The 22,603-nt window shown below is 41.0% G+C and overlaps 1 protein-coding gene across 1 annotated transcript; it reads right to left on the bottom strand.

Annotated features, from left to right (window-relative positions):
• Positions 1–8,871: 8,871 nt before the first annotated feature.
• Positions 8,872–17,276, bottom strand: DLEU7 (deleted in lymphocytic leukemia 7). Its single transcript, XM_030544365.1, has 2 exons — positions 16,794–17,276; positions 8,872–9,078 (listed from the first exon to the last, which is right to left on the bottom strand). Exons 1-2 carry the CDS (start codon positions 17,274–17,276, stop codon positions 8,872–8,874), a joined length of 690 nt encoding a protein of 229 aa, XP_030400225.1.
• Positions 17,277–22,603: the final 5,327 nt, after the last annotated feature.

Below are 22,603 nucleotides of genomic sequence, written 5' to 3'. Positions count from 1 at the left end.
CAAAGTGCATGCTGTCTTCTCTCTCACTTCAGTTAGATGCTAAGCCTTTCTAAGCATGGGCTGGTCTTCTTTTGGCACCGATCCTGCAACTGGATCTCTGTTAGTTGGCCCCTGTGCTCACACAGAGCCCCATGGACTTCAGAGGGGGGATACAAGGCTTCTGCCCACATGGATACAATTAGGCTGTGTCTTGTTCCACATGGAGCACATTGTCCTGCTTAATAAATGATAATTTTCAAAAATATCAATTGGATTAATATTCCTGTTATAATCTATTATCTTGTAAAGATTCATTGGACTTCATAACATTATGTTTCATAAAATGTTCAGTTACTTTAATGAAAACTAGAAAGTGGATTTTTCCCCCCCTACATTCCAGGTAATTTTATAGTATTTCTCCAGCTGAATTTGCTAACTAAAGAGAGATGAGTCACATGATGTCCTAACATTTTTAAAAGCAATGAGCAATACAACAGGAGTTCTTTTTCTGGAAAGTGGGGAAAGGAAATATCTCTGATTTGCTCACTGCCGGAAAGGTTATTTAAAGGAAAAGCAGAGGAAGCAAGTGCAGAAACTTCTCTAAATAGAAATGCTTCACCCAGTTTGAGTGGATCTCAGTTTCATCAGCAACACAGAAGCAAGAAGTGACTTTGATTACCTGTGAATATGAAGGGAGTTGTGTCATACTTGACTCATAGAAGCTATTTTAAAAGGAACAAAATGACGAGCAGATAATTTGGTTTGGAAAGTGAGTTTTTCTACTCTTTGGCGCACTAATACGCCATGTCAGTATTGCTTTGTGTTTTATTGTACTCTGCTGGGCTAATTCAGATCTTGCTTACACGTGTATAAATCAGGAGTAAGTTATTTAAAATCAGAGTGACACTGGTGTAAAACAGGTGAGAATCAAAATAAAATCAGAGCTTGCGTGTTCAAATTACAGCTAAGCACATAGCAACAGATATCGCGACAAAGCAGAAGAAAAACTGAAAAATGTGAGGGTTTTATACATTCAAAGAAAAATTAGTGCTACAATTTCCCCTGGTTATGAATGCAGTTTTAGGGGAAAGGGAATAAGCCATACCAGTATAAGGCTCTTTTATATAGATAGAACTGTGCCCTCGCTATGGATTGCAACAATATAACTACATTGGTTTAACACACCCCACCCCCACCCCCAATATAGCTATACCAGTACAAAAACTGTTTGTAGACCAGGCATAATTCAGAAACTCACAAGACCCTCTCCTGAGATTTCCAGTGCTTTCTGCATTTGGCTGGATTGATACTATTATTTTTTTAAATAGCCCCTTTGTGGTGATTGAGGTTCTCCCTCTTCACTCCTAGACTAAAGTGTGGAAGTGCATGGAAATGTAAACCAAAAAAAAAGTGTATTTTGAATTCTGGAAAAGGTTTGAGCAAAAGCACAGGGCAATTACCTTTCTTTCATCGACACCGCTTTATCCAATCACTAAAAATATTCCTGGGATGGCAGGTCCTTTGCAATCCTGGAGGTGACATCACATTTTCCACTTTTAATTCATTTCAACTTAAAGGCCCCCTGAAATAATAATTTGCCTTTCACAGATAGATTTACTTCACACAGCCATTTACTGAAAAGATATTGATGTCAGGGTATGGTGTATATAAAAAAGCAGACCCTAGCTATAATTAAGCCTAAACTGCCTTTTATACAGCAACTCTTATCAACTTTCTCGCTTTATAACAACCACTTCAGGATGACATTCAGAATGTTAGTAGCTCCCAGAAGATCTTTTCTCAACAATGTGCAATCACTGTTTACACTTTAAAGTGTGTCACTTTAGCCTGCCACATTTTTCATCTTTAATCCTTCTTTCTTCTTTTTACGAGAGAGGAGTAGCCTCCAGTGTTACATTCAGCAGTACCAGTTCAGATCAAGAGATCAATGACTCAACAACGACATCCACTGGCCTGCCTCAAAATATCAGCCAAAAGAATCATTCATCGCAGGAAAGGAGTGTTGGCAGAAACCTGCTTTTGCATGGAGGCAGGTTGCTAGCATTTTAGTCTTTTAGCAAGATGTCCTGTTACTGAGTGCGTTTACTTGGTGTATTGTAAATGAAAAATTAGTCTTATACAGTGCAGTTATTACATTCATACTAAAGGACTGAAAAAATATCCCTTTGGAAATCTGATGGGGAAAATGGTCTGAATCCTAAAGTTTGTAGGCAAAATTCAAGAATGAATGCTGGGTAAAGACATTAGGATCAGGCCCTGTGTTAAAAATACTGTGTGAGGATATAGCTATTGTTTCCTTAAAACTGCAGCAAGGATCCCCAGCTAAGCTTTAGAGTAAACCAGAGGGAGAGAGAGAGCATGCAGCCAGGGCCGGTGCTACCATTTAGGCCAACTAGGCGGTTGCCTAGGGTGCCAACATTTGGGGGCACCAAAAAGCAGCGCCCCCAATTTTTTTTAAAGCCTTTCAGTGGCTGCTGAGCTGGGAGGGAGAGGGAGTCTGAGCCGCCGGCAGGCAGCCCAGGGGTTCCCCTGGGTCAGCGTGCCACTGGCAGCCAGCCATGGGGTTCCACTGGGTCAGCGTGCCGCCAGTAGCCCAGGGGTTCAGGCTGCCAGCGGTGCGCTGATCCAGGGGAACCCCTGGGCTGCCTGCCAGCGGCTCAGACTCCCTCTCCCTCCCAGCGCAGTGGCCACTCCATCCCATGTGATTCTTCTCATTGCCGGCGGTGGCGCCAGAGGCTGGGCAGAGCTCCGCAGCTCTGCTTAGTGCATGTGGCACGAGCCCGGCGATGGACGCAACAGCAGGGCTTCTGGAGCAGAGGTGAGCTGGGGTGGGGAGGTGCCGGACGGCTCCCCGGGAGGGGAGCTGCCACGGGGGGGCACCTCAGGGCAGAGGGGGGAGCTGCCACGGGGGGGTGCCTCAGAGCGGAGCTGCTGCAGGGCTTGGGCAGGTGGGGTGCAAGGTGGCAGTTTCACCTAGGGCGCGAAACTTCCTTGCACCAGCCCTGCATGCAGCCTTAGGGGTAGCACTGTTTGCCTTATTCTAATAATGCATCTATTCTAGTGCTAGAAGAAAGCTGCTCATTGTGATTCTTTACCACAGCCACTTGACAAGATGTCTGCCTGAAACACATGCAGAAGAAAGGATCAACCTGAAAGTACTTGATATGCAAAATTGGAAACTTGAGCAGTTCTGACTGGGCACAAGTCATGTGGTACACTTCTGTTGCCTGATTGGATGAGTGTAACTTTAGAAACAGATTTCTGGTGTGACTATTTGCATATAGTAATTCAAAATTTGCATTTTGCTAATATTCTGCAATATTTGCATAACAGTCATTGATCTGGTGACTATTCCTGCTAGAAAAACTCATAAGGTAGATTACAGGAAAGCATTTACAAAAGAGATACAGACAGTGAAACAAATTAATGTATACACTTCAATGAGTACTGACAAATTCTGTGGTAATGACTTTTTAAATGACTTTTTTGTAACTCTTCACATACATGATTTCAGCCATGAACTCTTTTGCACGGCAAGAGGCATTAACGGCCGGGCTGGTAGCAACACCTCTTAAGGTAGCCCAACACTTGCCATTATGAAACTTTGTGTTTAGTCGCATATAACTTTGCTAAACTATAACGACTTGGTCTGAAATTTGCCCTGCCCGGAGTCTGCCTCAGGCTGAATCTTTTTGGAAATTTACAGTCAAAATACAGAAAACTGTTTTGGAGGAGGATGGCGCAAGAGAAAAATACATTGCTTTGCCCATTTTTTTCCTGACCTTTTCTTTGAATAGCTCTAGCACCCCCATGCTTTGGAGCAGTGACTTGAAATGTGGCAGAAGGTTGGCCTTTGCATCAGAGATATGCCTTTTGCCATTCCCAGGGAAATGCACTCCAATTTGGCCAAATTATAAGCTCTTTAAAAAAATCACTGTTCACAGTTGCCCAGTAAAGAGGTCTTCAATTTTTAGCAGCAAAATTTTCTGAAGATTCCAAATGTTTTTTTAAAATTTTCCCCTTATAAAAAAAAATCAAAATTTTGAGATTCAAAACAAGTTAACAAGATCTATTGTTGTTCAAAAACATGAGGATATATGAAAATGTTAAGACATTTTCTATTTTTTTATTTTAAAATTTCATCAAAAATGTGCAACTTGAAAACATTCAACCAGCTGCACTATGGACATATAAACATATACTGAGTATACTATTGGATCGTTACAGATACTTTTCTCAACGAGGCTTATTTTACTATACCTTTACTATTTTATTTACTATATTTGTCAATCTATGACCTGGCTTGTCAAACGAAGAGGGGAATATAGCACCTTTAATCTACTAGAGCCTTTAACTCTTGCTTGGTCAGGGTTCAGCCCTGGTCAGTTTCCAGTATGCTAACCTGCTGACGATATTTGGCCACTGTGTCTTTAGTTTTACACTCAATATGCCTATGGAAAAAACAGCTTCTTCAAACCCTTACTCATGCGAGTAATCCCTAAGATCAACAGGATTTTTGAGTGAGTAAGGGTTTGAATTATTGGCTCCAAAAGACCTATTCAGGAGAAGAGGATATCTCTTTAAGAGACTAGCATTCATGTAACAAAAGATGGAAACATTTAACCCAGCAAAACAAATTGATTTTGTGGATCTCATGCACAACGATTGTACTTAATTAGGAGGTTTTATTTGAAAATGCCACAAAAAAGGAGAAAAAAAAACACACACTGTCTTTGAAACAAAGATGCATTAGAGCAGAATGTCAGGATTCATTTATGAAATCACAGCTGCATAAACAATGTTTCACTATAAGAACCCAATTTATAGTATTTGTCATAAAAAAGTAAACACTTTGGGGGCTGCTTTTGTGACACAATGTTGTACCGCGTGATGCTGCAAGCCGGCAGGCACAACAATAGATCAGGAGAGGCAGCTTTCTCGTCCTATTTTTGGGCAGCAAATTCTTTTGCACTTCAAAAGTTTCATAGTTCTTATTTTAGAAGCAGGACCTGATATTTAGAGCCATTCACTCTTAGCTCTGAATTTTGTCAACTGTTTAGAGAATATGACACACCACACAGCGCTGGTTACTTCTAACATATGAGAAGATTAGATTATCTGGAACTAAAAGAAAGTTTAATGTCAATATACAATGGGATGTTTGACATGGAAAAGGCCTAATAGATCATTGAGTCCATTGCAACTGAGGGCAGGCTATGGTTCCCAAAACAGGATGTCAATTGCTATTCATTTTTACTACACTTCACCTTAATTAATGCATTATTAAATAACTCCCTGATCTTCAAACAGGCATAGGCATAACTTTACACACACGTGCAAGCCCACTGATCTCAGTACTCCTGTGAGGAAAGTGTTCGCAGGTCTGGGGCTTAAGAAAATCTTTGTACTCTGATTCAGTTATGCAAGCATTTTGAAAGAAAAATTAATCCCCCGCCCCAGGGAAGTTGTGTTTATTTAAATATTTTAGTCAAATTTAAATTAAAGGATCCCAGAGACCTTTACATTTCTAGTGCCCCACAGAATTTCAAAGAATGTAATAGTGTTTTCTTTTTAATGACCTTGACCCCAAATATTCATTTTAAATGGGAGTGTTTGGGGAAGGAAGTGTTCTGGAAATTTTCATCATACGCAGTGATGCCTGCAAAAGGACATTATTAAGTACTCTTTAAATACACTATATCTTAACCTCTATTGCTTGATTGTATCTTAGGAGCTTGAAAAGAATTTTTTTGTCCCAGATAACTTTGTTATTTTCCGTATGGTCAATATTTTGTGTGTGCGCATGCATGCGAGCGGGCAAATGGAACTGAAATCAACATGGTGGTTCTTGTTTAGTTCCTCATTTGTGTGTACGGTCATCACTGGTTATGTCAGGACAAATTTGTTATTATCCTGACCTTATGATGTTAATAGGGGTCTTGTTGTTGACTTCAAAGAGGCCAGGATTTCACCTGATGTGCACTGTACACCCAAAATGTAAGTTTTGCTTTTAAATTACTTTTTATGGAAAATAATAGAAACCTCTCTGTTCAGCTCTAAACACTTCCTTCTAGTGTTTGTCACCAAACACTGTAGAACTGCTCTAGTGTATGAGACCTAGAAAGTTAAACTGATTAGAAACAACCATACTGCTGCAGTAAATGAATCTCATTACTGGAGGGAATTGCGTGAATATCCATCCAAGAGAAAGCTCATCCAAGTAGCCTTGTCCCCACAGCTTATACTATACCAATATGGAGGAGACAGATAGCACCAGTGTGGCTTCTGGGATAACTGGGCTGGCAAGGAGAGGTGGGGAAAACCACATAAAGCACAGGGCAGGGCTCCTTGTTCTGCAGGGCTAAGAGCAGAGCTTGGGCTCTTTCGGGGACATCTCCCATGCCAACTCTGCTGCCCCTAAATCCCTCCCCTCTGAGGCAAGCATTAGAAGAAAGTCCATGAGCCTCATCTCACAGAATGTCCTGAATCCTCTGTCCTCTTTCTGTAATACCTAATACACCATGCTATTAACACAAGATACACAGAACTATAATACATTGTTTGCTTTGCAGGTCACCTTAAAACTTAGCACTACTAGGAAGATCATTACATCTACTTGAAAGTCCCTATACTCCACAAGGTGCAAAGAAGGGGCGTCACTGCCACAAATGTGTCCCTCCTCCTCCTCTATTTTTCTTGAAGGGACGTGTGATGGGTTGGATCACAGAAACCGCCTTTGGGGTTGTCACCTGATGTGCCTGGACTACCTCTGAGCCTGTTTTCCCTGCCAGCTTGGGACTTCAGTCCCTTGCCTTGTTTGAGCCTGACACGCTTGCCTGCTGAAAACACAGATCCAAGTCTGAACCACGTCCCCCACAAGCTGCAGGCTTACCTGAAAACAGCGTAAGAAGTGCTCCTGTCTCCAGCACTCAGATACCCAACCTCCAATGGGGTCCAAACCCCAAATAAATCCGTTTTACCTCAAATTGTTTGCCCTCTATAACACCGATAAATATGCACAGCTGTTCATTCCCCCAGGTATTAATACTTACTCTGGGTTAAATAAGTAAAAAGTGATTTTATTAAATACAAAAAGTAGGATTTAAGTGTTTCCAAGTAATAACAGACAGAACAAAGTAAATTACCAAACAAAATAAAACAAAGCATTCAAGTCTAAGCCTAATACAGTAAGAAAACTGAATACAGATAAAAATTTCACCCTCAGAGATGTTTCAATAAGCTTCTTTCACAGACCGGACGCCTTCCTAGTCTGGGCACAATCCTTTCCCCTGGTACAGTCCTTGTTCCAGCTCAGGTGGTAGCTAGAGGATTTCTCATGACTGCAGCCCCCTTTGTTCTGTTCCACCCCCTTATATATCTTTTGCACAAGGCGGGACTCCTTTGTCCCTCTCTGGGTTCCCACCCCTCCTTCTCAGTGGAAAAACACCAGGTTTAAGATGGATTCCAGTACCAGGTGACATGATCACATGTCACTACATATTTTCATAAAATCATATAGAGGGCAATGTCACAGGAGGAAGGGACTCACACAAACAAGACACTCCAAGGCTTTTTTTTTTTAATTTCTTCTTTGGAAATACATTTTCATGAGTTTTCTTCCAATTTATAAACTAATACTGAGCCTACTGGACTGACCCATCATAGACAAAGTTTCATCTCAAAACAAAAGTCTCTATTCAAGCTAAGAAACACCACCAAACAGGTGTTTTTATAAAGGAAGGGCTGATGTAGCCTTAATTATAGCTGAGACCGGCACCAGTATAGTGTTAAAAGGAGTCTCATGTGAACATAAAATATGGCAAATCAGTCGGTATACAGAGTCACATGTGGAAAGTAATCATGTGGAAATTCACTACCTTAGCCAATGGAAAGAGACAATTTTCTATCTTGTACTCTGTGCAGAATGCCTTCATCCATACACAAGTAAGATAAAAATTGAGCTAAATTTCTCCCTGTCACATGCAGCTGCAGAAAAATCTCAGACTATGGAAACTCCTGGTTTGGCAGTTCATGAGCAGAGTTGTATGCCTGGGTGCTGTACAGTCACTAAAGCTGGGTGAGTTTTGCAAAGCAATTTCCACAAATATATGTTTAACTCTTTAAATACATTTGCTTTGGCCACACTTTGTGCCCCTTCTGTCTGCTTTCCATTAGCATTCATGTGCTTGACTACTGAGTGCTTTTATTTACCAGTATTTTTTTTTAACAGTGATCCTCCTGGGTCCAAAAATGTTCCCCCTTTTTCCTTTTCTGAATTGGCAACCCTTCAGATCAGTTGTTTCAGATCAGTGTAGTAAAGTACTCTAGAGAGCGTTTCTTTTTAAAGCTATCTTTAAATACTCTTCGCACAACATACCCCTCAGATGTGTTGTCCTGGTGATAAAGTTACATTCTTATGTACAGCGCTTTCTGTCTCTGAAGTATCAAATTAGCACAAAGAATGATTTGAAAACGTTTTCACTGACAGTGATGTAGGTTAACAGAATTCCAAAGGTCCAGTCCTCTTCTCCACCACCATTCTTTTTACCAGTGTGTCCCAATTTTAGAGTCCAACTCTACAGTCCTTGTTCATGTGGGGCACAATTCTGCAAGGTGCAGATCAACTCCTGGAGGTGCTCTCAATTCCCATTCATACCAGTTTGACCAGGAAGACAAAGGGTGCTCAACATTTTGCAGGATTGGACTCTTAATTATGAAGTCCTTATTCACATGAAGTTAATGGGATCACTCATGTGAGCGGAGGCTTCAGATTCAACCTTTCAAACTACACATAATTTTGAAGACAATTGAGAGGTAGGGTTGTACTATCACCTCCTACACATATTAGTCACTCTTGTCTGTATGACTGTTTCACATCTCTGGGAGGTTTTGTAAGATTTGTCTCAGTGAAGCTAGGGCTATGGCATACAAATCTGAGGGGAAAACTGTGAGTGAATCAATCAGTTTCTCAACGATGATCCTTAAACACTGGTGTGCTGCATGTAAGTCTCTGTCAAATCGCTGCCCCTCCAACTGTAAAGCCATATGACTGCAGATGTTTCTAAACTCAATGCTATCCTGAAAGCAAAACCAAAAAGAAATGAATGACAAGTAATGCTTTAGCCACACACAGCACATCTTTCTAAACAGAAACCTTCACCACGAACTTTCATCTCTGATCTTTATACATTGCTGCAAAGTGTCGAGACATGCAACCTTGTGTCAGTTTCACTTACCTGCTTTTAAATTTCACCAGTCTCCACTGAACTTTAGCAGTTTCATATTAAAAATTATCTTTCAATTAACCATAATTTTAGTAGTTTAATTTGTGATAACTGTCTCTGGCCTGATTTTGATATTCCTGCACACCCAAAAGGCCATCTGGCTTCCCTGAGAACTTGCTCCGCAAGTATAATCCACACCATGGCCTGTGTCCACTAGGGAAATGCATTGTGTTGAACAACGTGCTACATAACCAGTTCTAACTAAATGACTTTGCATCTAGTGTAGACCATGCCAACCATGTTTTAAAAGTTAGGTGGACATGGTTAACCCTAGGGGGATGCACACTAATGCTTTTTAAACACACTTCATTCTTGTCTACACTTGGTGCAAAGTAGTGTTTAACATCATGTGTGTTAATGTATTTGTTTTGTTACATAATAAGGTTCATCTGGAACATTCATGTTCATTTTGTTACATAATGAATGCTCCAGATGAACTTTAGGAGAATGTTGATCTTTGTCCCCCTATAGTAGCTGCTCCACTTAAGAGGCTTATGAGTCTGCTACTTCTTCTAATTAAAAGCAGCAAAGAATCCTGTGGCACCTTATAGACTAACAGACATTTTGGAGCATGAGCTTTCGTGGGTAAATACCCACTTCGTCAGATGCAGGATGACATGCATCTGACGAAGTGGGTATTCACCCACGAAAGCTCATGCTCCAAAACGTCTGTTAGTCTATAAAGTGCCACAGGATTCTTTGCTGCTTTTACAGATCCAGACTAACACGGCTACCCCTCTGATACTTTCTTCTAATTAATATACTTGGTCCTTTCTCTGAAATGGTAAAGGCTTGCGCTTTTAGCTTTCTAAGAACTGAGTTTAGACTCTGTTATCAGCTGTCATTCTTAAAGGAATGCAGGTTCATGCCCCTCATGGGCCAAAGCTCCATTACTTCAAATAAAGCCCTGTTAAAACTGCACAAATGTGTTTAATCTAGGCAGTACCTGCTACATTATGGTAACATTAAAGGTGATCTGCAAACAAACCATCAAAAAGGAGTGAACACTGAAATATGTGCTGAATAACCTCACTAAGCGGGCAGGGCTGAGCAATTGGCACAAAAATAATGCAAAACTAACCAGTTTGATTTTAGACCCCCTAGAAGTCCTCTGGCATTAGTTGGACGTCTGCTGCAGGTGTGGAGATTCCATCATTGTGGAATGTCGCCAACACTGGAAAACTGGGGAGAACTAAGGCATGACCCTAGGTAAGTAGCAATTTTTTTTTCCTTTTAAAAAAATATTTTGATTGTTCCTTTGAAGGTCACCTTTCGAATCCTGATCTATAAAGCTCTCTTTAGTAGAATTCAGAAATTTTCTAGATATAAAATCCCTAGTGCAATTTATTTTACCTCTTAATATGTACCTTTGAATAAGTAAACAAGCTAGTAATTCCAGCTTTTCCAGGTTTCCAGCACATGGGAACTAAGGGATACAGGACAGAAAATGAAATTTTTCATTCTTTCTCCTTTCAAAGAAAAAACTGGATACTAACTGAAGTAAATAGAAAAGTGTGCTTACTAAAAAAGCCCTTCTGTATTAGGGCTCCACTGTTCTAAACCTGGGAACTGAAGTGATAGAGAGCAATAGCTCAAGTGGTTCATAGTTTCTATTAAAATACTAACACAATAAATATTTGCAGTGATTTCATTTGAAGTGTTTTCAATTTCAGTGCAGGAGCATATCCTTCCTGCAGCTGTTGTTTGTCAAGAACCATATGTTTAGACAGATGAGTTAATATCCCGCATGGCACTGGCAGAGCTACACCAGAATAAGAACTGCATGGCCCACTAGCTCTAAATCTCTTAAAATTAGGACTTAAAATATTCAACCAATCTTTGAGTGCTTTGGATATTTGTCACTTGACACTGGGCTGAATCAGTAGGATATTTCTACTTGAACAGCTTTTATTTTTTATCACTATTGTAAATATATTAATGAGTGTTAATTACTAGTGTAATTTAGTTTATGATGATGCTATTCTTAACAAGACACCATTAAAGAGAATGAGGCCTGTTTAGTTCTGTCGTTTTTTACTTTTAACTGTTAAATAGATAAATCGAGTAGATCTTTATGGTTTGCAGTCAGGAAAATCGTTTTTTTCTTAAGCATGCTCACAAGTGCCTGGTCTAGTGGATTTGTTATGAAGTTGGAATATAGAAGATTCTAAGTTCCAGTCTGCTCTTTTGCTGACTCAGTGGCTGTGTCTACATCAGGCATTTTTACCAAGAATTTTCCACAATGACTATCCTCGGTTCAGCTCCACTGGTAGTAGCAATAGTGCAGACAATGTTGCTGGCATTCAGTAGCATTTTAACCACTGTGTTGTTTATATCTGCTGTAAGCAGTGTTAGACAACATGGTGGCTGAAAGGCCTGCAGCCACCAAGTGCCTTGTCTATAATACTGCTTCCATCACTGCTGGTACCATTGGTGGAACTGAAGCAAGGGTGGAAATTTTTGGCCAAATTCTAGTGTGGACCAGTATTGATCTGAGATGGGGCCTATAGGTGCTACCATAATACAAATTATAATAGATCATAATGCCTGTCTTGAAAAGAATCACAATGGAAGTAAAGTTTTTTAATGTAATTATAAGATGGTTTGGCCCTATTTAAATGGGCAAGTCCAGTCAATATAAGTAGATGGCTGGGGAGCCATTGTGCTTAAAACACAGTAAAATATTTAGGGAAGATAGTGCTTTAAGCTCCTTGCCTTAATTTGCTCATCTATAAAGTGGACATAAGTAAGCATTATTGCATAGAGATGTTGAGAGAATTAGCTAATGTTTGTAAAGCATTTTGAAAATATAAGCATTATAGACATGTGAAATATTATTTCTCAGAAAATTAAAAACATTCATTTTCTTGGGATTTCCTCTCTTCCTCTCTTTCCTCTCCCACCTTTGAAAAGAGTTTATTTCACATTCGTAAAAGGTGCCACAATGACAACAGTAAATATTTGAGTCCTCTCTCCTCAGAATAAGTATAATGCAAGCTTCCCTGCCAGTAAGCCTCAACTTCTTCTGAAGGAACATCTGTAGGGGTGGTCGTCTTAAAGTCCCTCCAACCATGGTGTTTCAGAACATTTATATTTAGGAAGACTTTTATGTATTGTTTCCGATGAGTTATCTCTCACAAAAAATTATACAGCTATTAATAATTTCTTGTAAAGTCACTGTGTGAAAAAATTAAAACCAGTCATCCTGTGTTTTGCCACCATATAGCCTCTTTCTAACAAAGCAGGCACAAATGCAGAGTACAGAGCAATCGTCAGGGTGAAGAGATTGTTAATGTCATATAGCCATGAGTACCTATTTTCTCACTGAATTCATAGTGATTCTGGGGACAATTCCAAAAATGGTCTCCATGCTGTTAGAAATAAAACCAAAAATTGTTCATTTGTCAACATTTTAAATATACCCAAACAACTTAAAATGATGCTTATAGATTGCACTTTGGAGCAACCTCTCCATGGTCAATCTTCATATTAATTACTGTAAGAATGAAAAATCATTGCTAGAAGATACAGGAATTATGTTATAACCTCATTAGCTACCCCAAAAAAGTGCGTGTGTGCGCACTTAATTGGTTTAATGTGTGGTGGCAGGTAAAGATTCTGTTGCTGTTTTATAAGAATTCTGATGAAAGTCAATTTTTTGATTGCGATCACCACTAATCCACTCTTTATGAATCAGAGTATCATCTACTCTAGAGCCAGTTGTTTTGTGGGAAAAGAGAACCTTCCCTTTGGGTCAGAAATCAGCTTTCAGAAAATAGGATTTTATTAAGGTGTAATTACAAATACTTTATTGCAACAACTATCAGTTCTATGGCACTTTGGAAAAAATGATGAAAATCATGTGAGAAAAGAGCACAGTGCTTGTGTTGCTGGCACTACACCCTGGCCATTTTCTGAGTGAATAATGTGTTGGCATTACAGTATTTTTCAAAGATTATCATAGCTAAGGAGGACTAGCTGGGATACAGAGCCTAGCTCTTCTAGTCCTCCAGTTTGAATCTAGTCTAGGTCAATAGTTTCTGATGTCACATCTGTTGGCTGCTGAGTGAGAATATGGTTTCAGTTCTATTCCTTATATATTGTTCTCAGTATAGCAGAAAAACAAAAATCAACAAACAGTAGTACTGTTGCTGACAGTCTGAGCAGAGAGACTAGGGATGCAGACCTTGATTCTACAAAGAGGTCCCCCTGGGCACCCACTTACGCCTGCACAGAGTCCCACTTCTTTCCTGGTGTATATTAACATAGTTCCATTGATTTCAATGCAGCTATGCCAGTTTACACCAGTTGAAGATCTAACACGGTGAGGCAACAAATAGGCATAAAGTTTCACCCAGATGGATTTATTCCTTTATGATCATGGAGTCCCCCTCATACCTACCGACAGAACACCAGTGGCGAGGCATGGGGAACTTGCATTGTCAGGCAGTTCTCACTATCCAGAACTGTCCATCTGCCACCTTTCACAAGCACTATTTTTTTTTAAATACCAAAACTGTTTTGAAACTGTGATAGTTATTTTAACTTCCTCGTATAATTTATATTCCATTTCCAGCTGGCTAAGATCCAGTTTAGTCCAATCCAATCTTGTTATACATTTCTGAGTTAGTAACACTTCAGTGACTCCTCGGTTACTCCAGCTCAGGAGGCAGGATGTTATCAAAGAGCAGTGGTCATGAAGTCTGCACCTGCCCATAGCACTGGGAAGCTGCACACTCCCATTTCAGGAATCTTTTCATTTTATGTTTTCTTTTCAAATACATGCAAAGTGCTGCCCAAAATACAAAATCTCTCGCTTTTAATACTGTACTAACTGATCCGTTCACCCTGGAAATGTATAATTATGGTAGAGAAACATATATTATTTTAGCATGGATGTCTGAAATCCAAAGTCACTAGTATATTGTTTGTGGATGATGATGCCAGTAAGTGACCTCAGAATTCTCACAGGAGCTTAACCTTCCATCATAAATTAACACTGAGCCACTTCTCTCAGGCTTCCCAGGCCAATATCGTCTGATGCATCCTGGGAGCTAGAAAAAGCATTGCTTTCAGGTCTCTGGTAGTCTCTGGAGTATGCACGTTTTACTGTGTTAGAATGCCAGTTGTTTGGATCTTTTTTCACAAGCCACATGTAGCTATATTTTTGGGCCACTTTTAGAGCAACCTGTGACTTTTTTTCCAGCTGACACCACCAATAAAAATATAAATAAGATCATCAGATGCATTTCTGGACTGTCTGGAACAGCCCCGCAGAGCATCAACTGTAGCAAGTAATGAATGTATTTGTGGTATGACTGAGACCAAGCTGGCCATTTAGCACTTAAGAGCATTTCTGTGCTCTGAGAATGATTGCGTTTTGGCTGTAGAAAGTGTGACTGAATGGACAGCTGCTATTTTTATTCTGTTTGAGAGTTTATGGCCATCTCATCTGAGAACTGCAGCTAAAAGTTCGGTTGTAAGAGGCTTTTTCCATCTAAATTTCCCGGCAGGATGAACATGTAAACTGAATCCTGGGAATCCAACTGTTTTAAAACTAAAACCTACAGCAATTATTCACAGCTAAAAGACCTAATTAAATTACTCAGATTTTATGGAAACACACCGCAGAATTTATTTAACCTAGCCATAGAAACTGACCCAGGAAAATCCCAGTGTTCAGTTGGTCCTGATAATGGGCATACCCTGAAGAAAAGATCTAACCTGATTTCAAGTAGAATAGTAATATGAGAATCCAAAGTTAGTGTTATTCCCAGTGGCATCTAAAATATACATTCACCCACACAGATATTAAAGCTCTTCTGGGAAAAAATAGAAAGAAAATAAAGCCTTCTTTGAGGTGGATGTATTTTATCTGGTTAGTATTTGTGCTAATGAAGAATATTATTTATTTTTACATATTAGCAATGACGGTGTCATATTGAAAGTCAATATTACAACATTCCAATAAAAAATTGTACATTCGTTTTTCAATAGCATAGGAATGCTAAGTCTACCCATTTCACCTGATTTTTTTTTTAAATTCTTGACTTTTTCCACTTCACACAAGGTTTTTTCCTCTTTCACTCATTACCCCCCACAAGTGAATTTATTTCTGGTGAAAAGTCTTAGATTAATACACCAGGACACTGAAATAATCTAGACCAAAATTTTCAAAGATAGCCTGTGATTTATTTTTTTTTTGGTGCCTCAGTTGTTGAGTGCCCAACTTTTGAGATACTTTGGTTTTGATTTTCAGAAGTATTGACCAGCTACAACTTCAGTTGACGTCATGGGTGCTCAGCACCTCTGAAAAAATCAGGTCCCTGACATGTCTCAGACTGGGCACTCAAATACTCAGGCACCTAAAATCAGAAGCAACTTCTGAAAATGTTGACATTTGTTTTTCACTGAACAGATATGGCTCCAGCTGCCCTGCCAATGCCAGTCTGCACCTGGAGGGTCTGCCTGCTAAGGTGAAAGGGTAGAGACATCCGTATATTGGTTCAATTTACGGCCTCTGTTAGAAAGATCAGCAAGAATATGAACTGGGGTGAAATGTGCTTTTTGTGATGTGTACATCTGTTATGAAAAATTGGACAGAGACTACAATTCATTTTACAAAATAAGTCATCCTAAGGTAATGACTTTTGGCCACAATCAAGCTGTACCAAATTTGAACCCAGAGACTAGCAGATGATGGACTATCACACACACATGAATTACCCAGTCCCCTATGCATGGCTTTTTCTTGAATGTCAAAGGGCCACAAGAATTTCTCTTGTGATAATATGCACCAACCTTTTACCAGCAAAATGAGGACCACATCTTACATATGTTCACTAAATCTCAGCTATAGATATAACGTGTCATTCTGGAATCATATACGCTGGTTCTCTTACTCGATGAAAATTGACTTTTCACTTACAAGTCGCTCTTTATCTCTTCATATTTGTCGACTGGGGCTCTTCAGGTACCATAACAGCACATGGGAGTTTGAGGCTTTATGTGGAAAATGTAAATATTGCCTAAAAAAAATTCCATGCATCCTAACTTATGGTTTAAAGAATCACTAACCCCAACTACAACAAAAGAGCATTTGTACCCCCGCAGTGCTAGCTCAAAGGATTATCATTGACTTTATAACTTTTTGTAAACTCTGTACAATCCTAAAATGATTTGGAGTAATTACTTCATTGCAAATTAATGTAAATAAAACTGCTCCAGTTAGTCTGACAGAATTCAGCAGGGCTGCCCAGAGGATTCAGGAGGTCTGGAGCAAAGCAATTTCGGGGGCCCTTTCCATAGCAAAAAGTTGCAAAACTATAGAATACTATATTCTCATGGGAGCCCCTGCAGGTCCTGGGGCAAATTGCCCCATGTCTCCCACCCCCCACCCTGCGTGGCCCTGGAATCCAGCGTATACAAGGATGTCCTGAACAGTGCAGTTAACTGCCCATTTGCGGAAGGAAGCCCAGGACATGAGTCCTTTGATCTCTCACTACTTACTTTTAGGTGAATAGGAAAAGGATGTTCCTGAAACAGAGGGAGCAGGAGAGTCTGTTCCACACTGACAAGCTGGGATGTTGAATCTACTATTCGGGACAGCATGCAGTGCACAGCAATCTGTGTAAGTGTTCGGGGCCTGGCTGGGCCCAGCTGTCTTGAATCCTTTGGCCTGGGTTCACCTGGGTTGGAAAGAGCCTGGGATCCACATTCTTCTTCCTCCTCAGAGGTTTTGCTTGCTGCTCTTCTGCCTTCCTCCTGCTCCTGAGCCCGACTAGACCTGGCTGCATCCAGGCCCAGTCCCATGTCATGCAGAGTAGGGCCATACATACCTATGCTGAGCGGTGGAGAGGCCTGGTCCAATTTGTAGTGGGGATGGCAGGCTCTGGCATCTTCACCTTGCTGCTGGTGGTGTAAGAGCTGCAGAGTTTGGAGAGCAACCAGCTGGTGGTTGAGAGAGATAAATAAAGGTACTGATCTGGCCATCAGCTCTCTTGCTTCTGTTCCCCTCCACGGGATGGAGTGTTTTTAAACCTTGTTTGGCCTTTTCCCCTCCCCCTCTTTTCCCATCCCTTCTTTTCTTATCTCTTCCCCCAGTGGGTGGCCGCCTGCCCCTTCCCTTCAGCCTGGGGTCAATAGGTGTGGTTCATTTCAGCACTTGTTAAAAAGATCAGCCCTTCATTTTATTTCTTGGACCCAAGCTCCATGGAGCTTCTCATGTGTACATTTTCAGACAGGCAGCTGGTTTCTTATCCTTTCTGGAGAACTACCTCCATACGCACTGTATTTTGTGTGGGTGCCTAAATTTGTAACACATTTATTTTAATGTGTTTCCACTAGTTGATATAAATCCTTATGGTTTCTCCTGGGATGAGATCTATTAACTCTCTCTCATTTGAGGGGTGAGGGAGGGAAGGGAGACTTATTTTGGACTCGTGTCAGAAATTTTTAAAGTCTCTCTCCCTTTGGAGAGGAAGGATTTTACAATGTGTTTCAGTGAATAATTTTAAAATGAGAGTAGGGCGAGAAGCAAAACCTTACATCCAAACACCTCCAAACTTCAGCGATGTTAAGAGCTCGGTCTGAACTCTGCAGCTCAGCCTCAACTCTATTATTTACGGGCTCACAGTAGTTTAAAATTGCTTTCATTCATGTTGCCCCCATCTGTCAACTGGACGGCATATAAACATAGTTGTAATGGTCCCTCACGCTCCTGCTCAGAGGGAGGCCACTCAGGCTGGTCCTGTCTGGCCAGGACCAGAGTCTGCAAGACAGCCAAGAGCCCACAATAGGGCTGGGCAATTAATAGTCACTGTCAGATTTTAGCCTGGGTTTGGGTAGCTCAAGTAGTCAGCCCTTAAACAGAGTCTATCAGGGCTGGTTGTGGCCTGGGCAGAGCTCCGGCAGCCAGCAAGCAAAACCAGTCTACAGGTGAGCTGGGGGCTGGGGCCTGGGCTTGAGTCAGCTCAGGTTGCCAGCAAATAAAACAGTCTCTAAGGGTGACTTGTAAGGGAAGCTCCTCTTCAGAGCTAGAGCCTCCTTGCACAGTGTAGGGGGTCAGGGGAACACTGACTCACCCTACTCCACCGCATCCCAGCCCAGGGCCCTGGCAGGGGCAGGATTGGCTGTCCCTGCGTTAAGAGGGATCCAGCCACAATACGCTGACTAAGCCACACCTGGCTCTGCAGCTGGCTGCTCCAAGGCTGCCCCAGGCCACTTCCTGCCACCCCAGGGTTCTGTACCACTAGCCTCCAGGCCTCCTCCAGCTCCTTGGGGTAGATGGAAGCAGGCACTCCAAACCAGTCCTTGTCAGCATCTGTGGATTGGGCACTGCCGGTAAGGGTTCCTCTCAAGGACACAGCCAAACCAGCAGATCATCCTTCTCCTCCACAGGCTTTCCTCTGACTGTGCTGCAGGGCCAGCCTTTTATACTTCCAGTGAGGGCGGCGGGGTGATGTAGGCTCCGCCCTCCAAGGGGAGTGTAATGGTCCCTCACTACAGTAAACAAGACTTCTGGATTGACACTGGTTTTCCAAGAGAAACGAAGTGCCTGCTTCTAGGAAAGGGGAAACTTGTGGTGAGAAGGATCATCAATCAATTATTATTATTATTATTATTATTATTATTATTATTATTTTGTATATTAAGGCTGAAATTGTTGTTGGTAAAGTTAAAATGTTTATTTATCTGCTTTTGTTGTTATTTTATTATGAACTCCAAGGTGCATCAGATAATCTAAACCTGTAAGCCTGACAGTGCTCTTTTTGGAGTGAGGAAAAATCCCTATTCAAGCAGAAAAGTAGTTGGAAATAGGAAGGGTGAAAGAGTCCCACCTGAAATAACTTCAAAAAAGGCATTTCTGGCTTTGGAAAGTGAGCCAGAAGGATCTTATATGTTTTTCTATATGGTTCCCTGGGGACTTAAAACTGTAAGATTTGATGCTAAACCTATTTCTGTGCTGTGAAACCAGGGACAGCTGTACAAATATTTGCTGTTTTTAATTAAACCTAACATTGCTACTTCCTTGATTTAAGTTAGGGCAAAGGACTGGCAATTTAACGCTTTGATAGATGAGGAAAAACAGTTGTGAGTGTTGTGTTTTAGAAAAATGTGATAAAACAAGAAATCCGAGGGGAAAGGCCTCAAAGGCTATCATAGCGCAATCCTTGTGCTTTTTCTGTCAAATCATTTTTTTCCTTATCCATTCAGCAAATCTTTCTACTGGAATTCTGTTATTTTTTCCTTGAAAATCTTATATCTAAACTTTTCATTTGGTCCCAAATTAAACTTTAGCTCATGTTCTCTTGTTTTCATATTCTTTATAAATGTAAAGAGGTTTGCTTTGACTGGGGATTCAGTTCTGAATTCTAATGCCCTACTGAGGTCAGCTGGCTCAATGCCTCAATGCTTCCACTGAGGAATTATTGCTCCTCACTGCCCTATACTCCAGGCTGTGCTTTAATGTCACAGTCTGGTCCAAAATCATAATCCAGGAAATGGATTTGAGATGAGAAGGAGAGAAGTTGCTTTTATTTTATTTTATTTTTTTAGGGCAAGGAGGCAGATTTGGCAAAAATGGAAATCCAAGCATATATATAACATGAAATGACCAGTATAGAAAGAATTTGTGTATGGACTGAAATTATGCTAGAACTGAAACTGTCTTTCTCTGAAACTGCTGAATTTATTTCAGAGAACTCTGCTCAACCTTTTGATACCTTTATGATTAATCAAAAGATGTGTTGTAATGAGAGATTTTTGCTTTCAGCTGTTTTGAAAAACCTTGCAGCACTCTGATAAGAAGCTTGCAGAAAAACCTCAGAAGGGGTTCAAATATCGTGAAATTATATTTCTTTTAATTGGACATAAAAAGCATGGTGACAATATCAGGACCTTTAGTTTGCATGAACAGTAATTAGTTTTAAGATTAATTTCTACTTAATTAGAGCCTTGATGTTAAGTTTAAATTTAGAAAATCCAACATGCCTGACCAAGATGGTGGCTATAGGAATGATGTAGTACTGGAGAATGACTCAGCAAGGTCCTAGAATCCAAGATAGCATCAGGGGAAGAGCACTTCTAGAGTGACAGCATGCTAATTACAGGCAAGCACATGTGATATGCTAATAAAATGGGCGGATCTAGACAGGAAGAGAAAATATGTTACTATCTGGATGCTGATTGGTTGAGCCAGGTTAATAAATTATGTTAATAAGCTGACCTTGCAAGCGCAAGCAGCAAATAAGGTCAACAGCAAGCAGGCTGAACTTGTGATGGGTTTGGGGGTCGGTAGAGAACAGAAGCTGTAACTCACCTGCTAAGAAAAGATGTTATCTGGAAAACATCTACCTGAGAAGCAGCAGCAGCAGCAGCAGAAACCTGAGATTACCCTGGCAATGGCTACTATAGCAACCCAGTCAAGGAAGAAGGCAATAGCTTTAAGGACAGCACAGGCTTCTGCATCTGTCAGCAGAGGGCAGCTTTCACTTCAGGAGTTTCTCCGAGATCGAATGGCCACCTCAACTAGCCATAAGACAGAGCAGAAGGATCCTTAGATGTAACAGAGGGGATCTAAGGAGCATTAAGTCTGATTTTTCTATCTATTGTTAAGGAATGTGTGGGTTTCACTTGTAAGTAAGGCTGGATGCCAGTGATATGAGTGAGATCTCTCCTACTCATTCCGTGACTAGCCTGATCAGCCCTCACAGGATGTGAATGTAAATATTAATGTAAATAGGTAGTGTTAGGTATTAAGTGTTTGTTAGATGTTAAATGTCAATGTGAATGTGAAGTAACTGTTTTATTCTTAATCTGTTCATGTGGTAATGATTTCTCATATGTGTATATAGAGGCCGCGCATATTACATTGTATTAAGCACGAGATTAATTGGAACATTAAGTGTAAAAGCCTTTGTGTATGTGGGACCCCTATGTGCTTGTTACATTGAAACCACTGTATTTCTTATGTGTTAAAAATATCCTGTGTAGTCTGTGTCTTTTATTTTGCTGCAGCGCTTTAATTCTTTAATGTAATTCTGTTGCATTTTACTATGTTCTATGTATCCTTCCTTGCTTCATTCACTACATTATAACCACTTATTTCCTTTAAATAAATCATCCTTTTGTTTTCCAAGAATTACTGCTTGTGTCCATTCTTGATCAGAAGGCTGTATCCGTGTCCTTTCAGGGATTAGCAAGACTAGCTTGCTCTGGGAAGCCCACTGCACATCAGAGACAAACCCACTGGTAATATTCTGGCAATTCCTGTAGGGTGGACCACAACCTTGTTTACCCTTTTTGTTAAATTAGACAAATTTGTAGGTAATTGAATTAGTGTTCAAATTTACAAGATTAACAAGATCAGCAAGGCAGCGTGGGCCAATGGATGATGCACTGGGCTGGGATTCAGGAGACTCGGGTTTTGCTCCTAGCTCTGTCAGCCACGATGCATGACCTTGAACAAGTCACTTCACCTCTTGGTGATCGCTTCCACCCTTCCTCTAGTTAGATTTGTAAGCCTCACTTGAAGTTTGCCAGCTTCTGGAACTCTGGCCTGAGCCTCTTGGGGGTCATACTCCCTATAACAATACAACTACACCAATAATGGCAACCTGAGCCCTCTGCCACCACACCATTTCCCAGTATGAATGGAGACAGAAGGACTAAACTTCTTCTAAGGCTGTAGGGAGGCTGCTGTGATATGCACAAGCAGTTTGCTGGGCCAATGATGAGCCAGGGCTGCTCAGCCCCTCAGTGAGAGGGGATAGGCTAAGTTTTGGAGCTAGCGTTCTGTTTCTTTTCAGTAGTGATCCAATGTTGGACACTTCAGTCCAGCTACCCCTTATCTATCACCTCCCACAATTCTACATATTTGTGATTGGCCCCACATAGGGGCTGCTTCATTCCTAGGGAGACTCGGGGTAGAAGGCCAGTGCTTCCTTGACCGTAGAGGGAGGAGAGGATGGAAAGGAAAATCCCAACCAGTCCAGTCTGTTCAGGGAAGGGAGGAGGGAGGTTTCTGCCACTCAGGGTCTGTATGGGGTAAGGGGGAAGGAGGAAAGGTCATGGTTGGCCCTGGTTTCTCTGGGGGGAAGGAGAGGAAGGGAAAAGTCCTAAAAATGTGAAAGGGAGAATCTCTCTCTCTCTCTCTCTCCCCCTCCCTCCCTCCCTTAGGAAAATTCAGGTTGTGCCCCTGTGGTCAGGCATCTGGTACCTGCTCACAAAAGGGATGTGCAATGGGGAGGGGATGACTGTGAACTGGGGTTACCCCTACCTCCCCACATCTTTCAGGCACCCAGCACATACACTCTGCC

Source organism: Gopherus evgoodei, chromosome 1 (assembly GCF_007399415.2).
Source record: "Gopherus evgoodei ecotype Sinaloan lineage chromosome 1, rGopEvg1_v1.p, whole genome shotgun sequence".
In the NCBI taxonomy this organism is placed as follows: domain Eukaryota; kingdom Metazoa; phylum Chordata; order Testudines; family Testudinidae; genus Gopherus; species Gopherus evgoodei.
This window is presented reverse-complemented; position numbering and strand designations above follow the sequence as displayed.

What these genes read in the sequence shown, in the direction of transcription:
- DLEU7 (XM_030544365.1), bottom strand. Translation starts at nt 17,276, where the DNA reads ATGGCCAGATCAGTACCTTTATTTATCTCTCTCAACCACCAGCTGGTT. An exon ending in CTTTTCCTATTCACCTAAAA is followed by an intron (nt 9,079 to 16,793) that starts GTAAGTAGTGAG and finishes TTTTGCTTTCAG; the next exon opens with GATAGCATTGAGTTTAGAAA.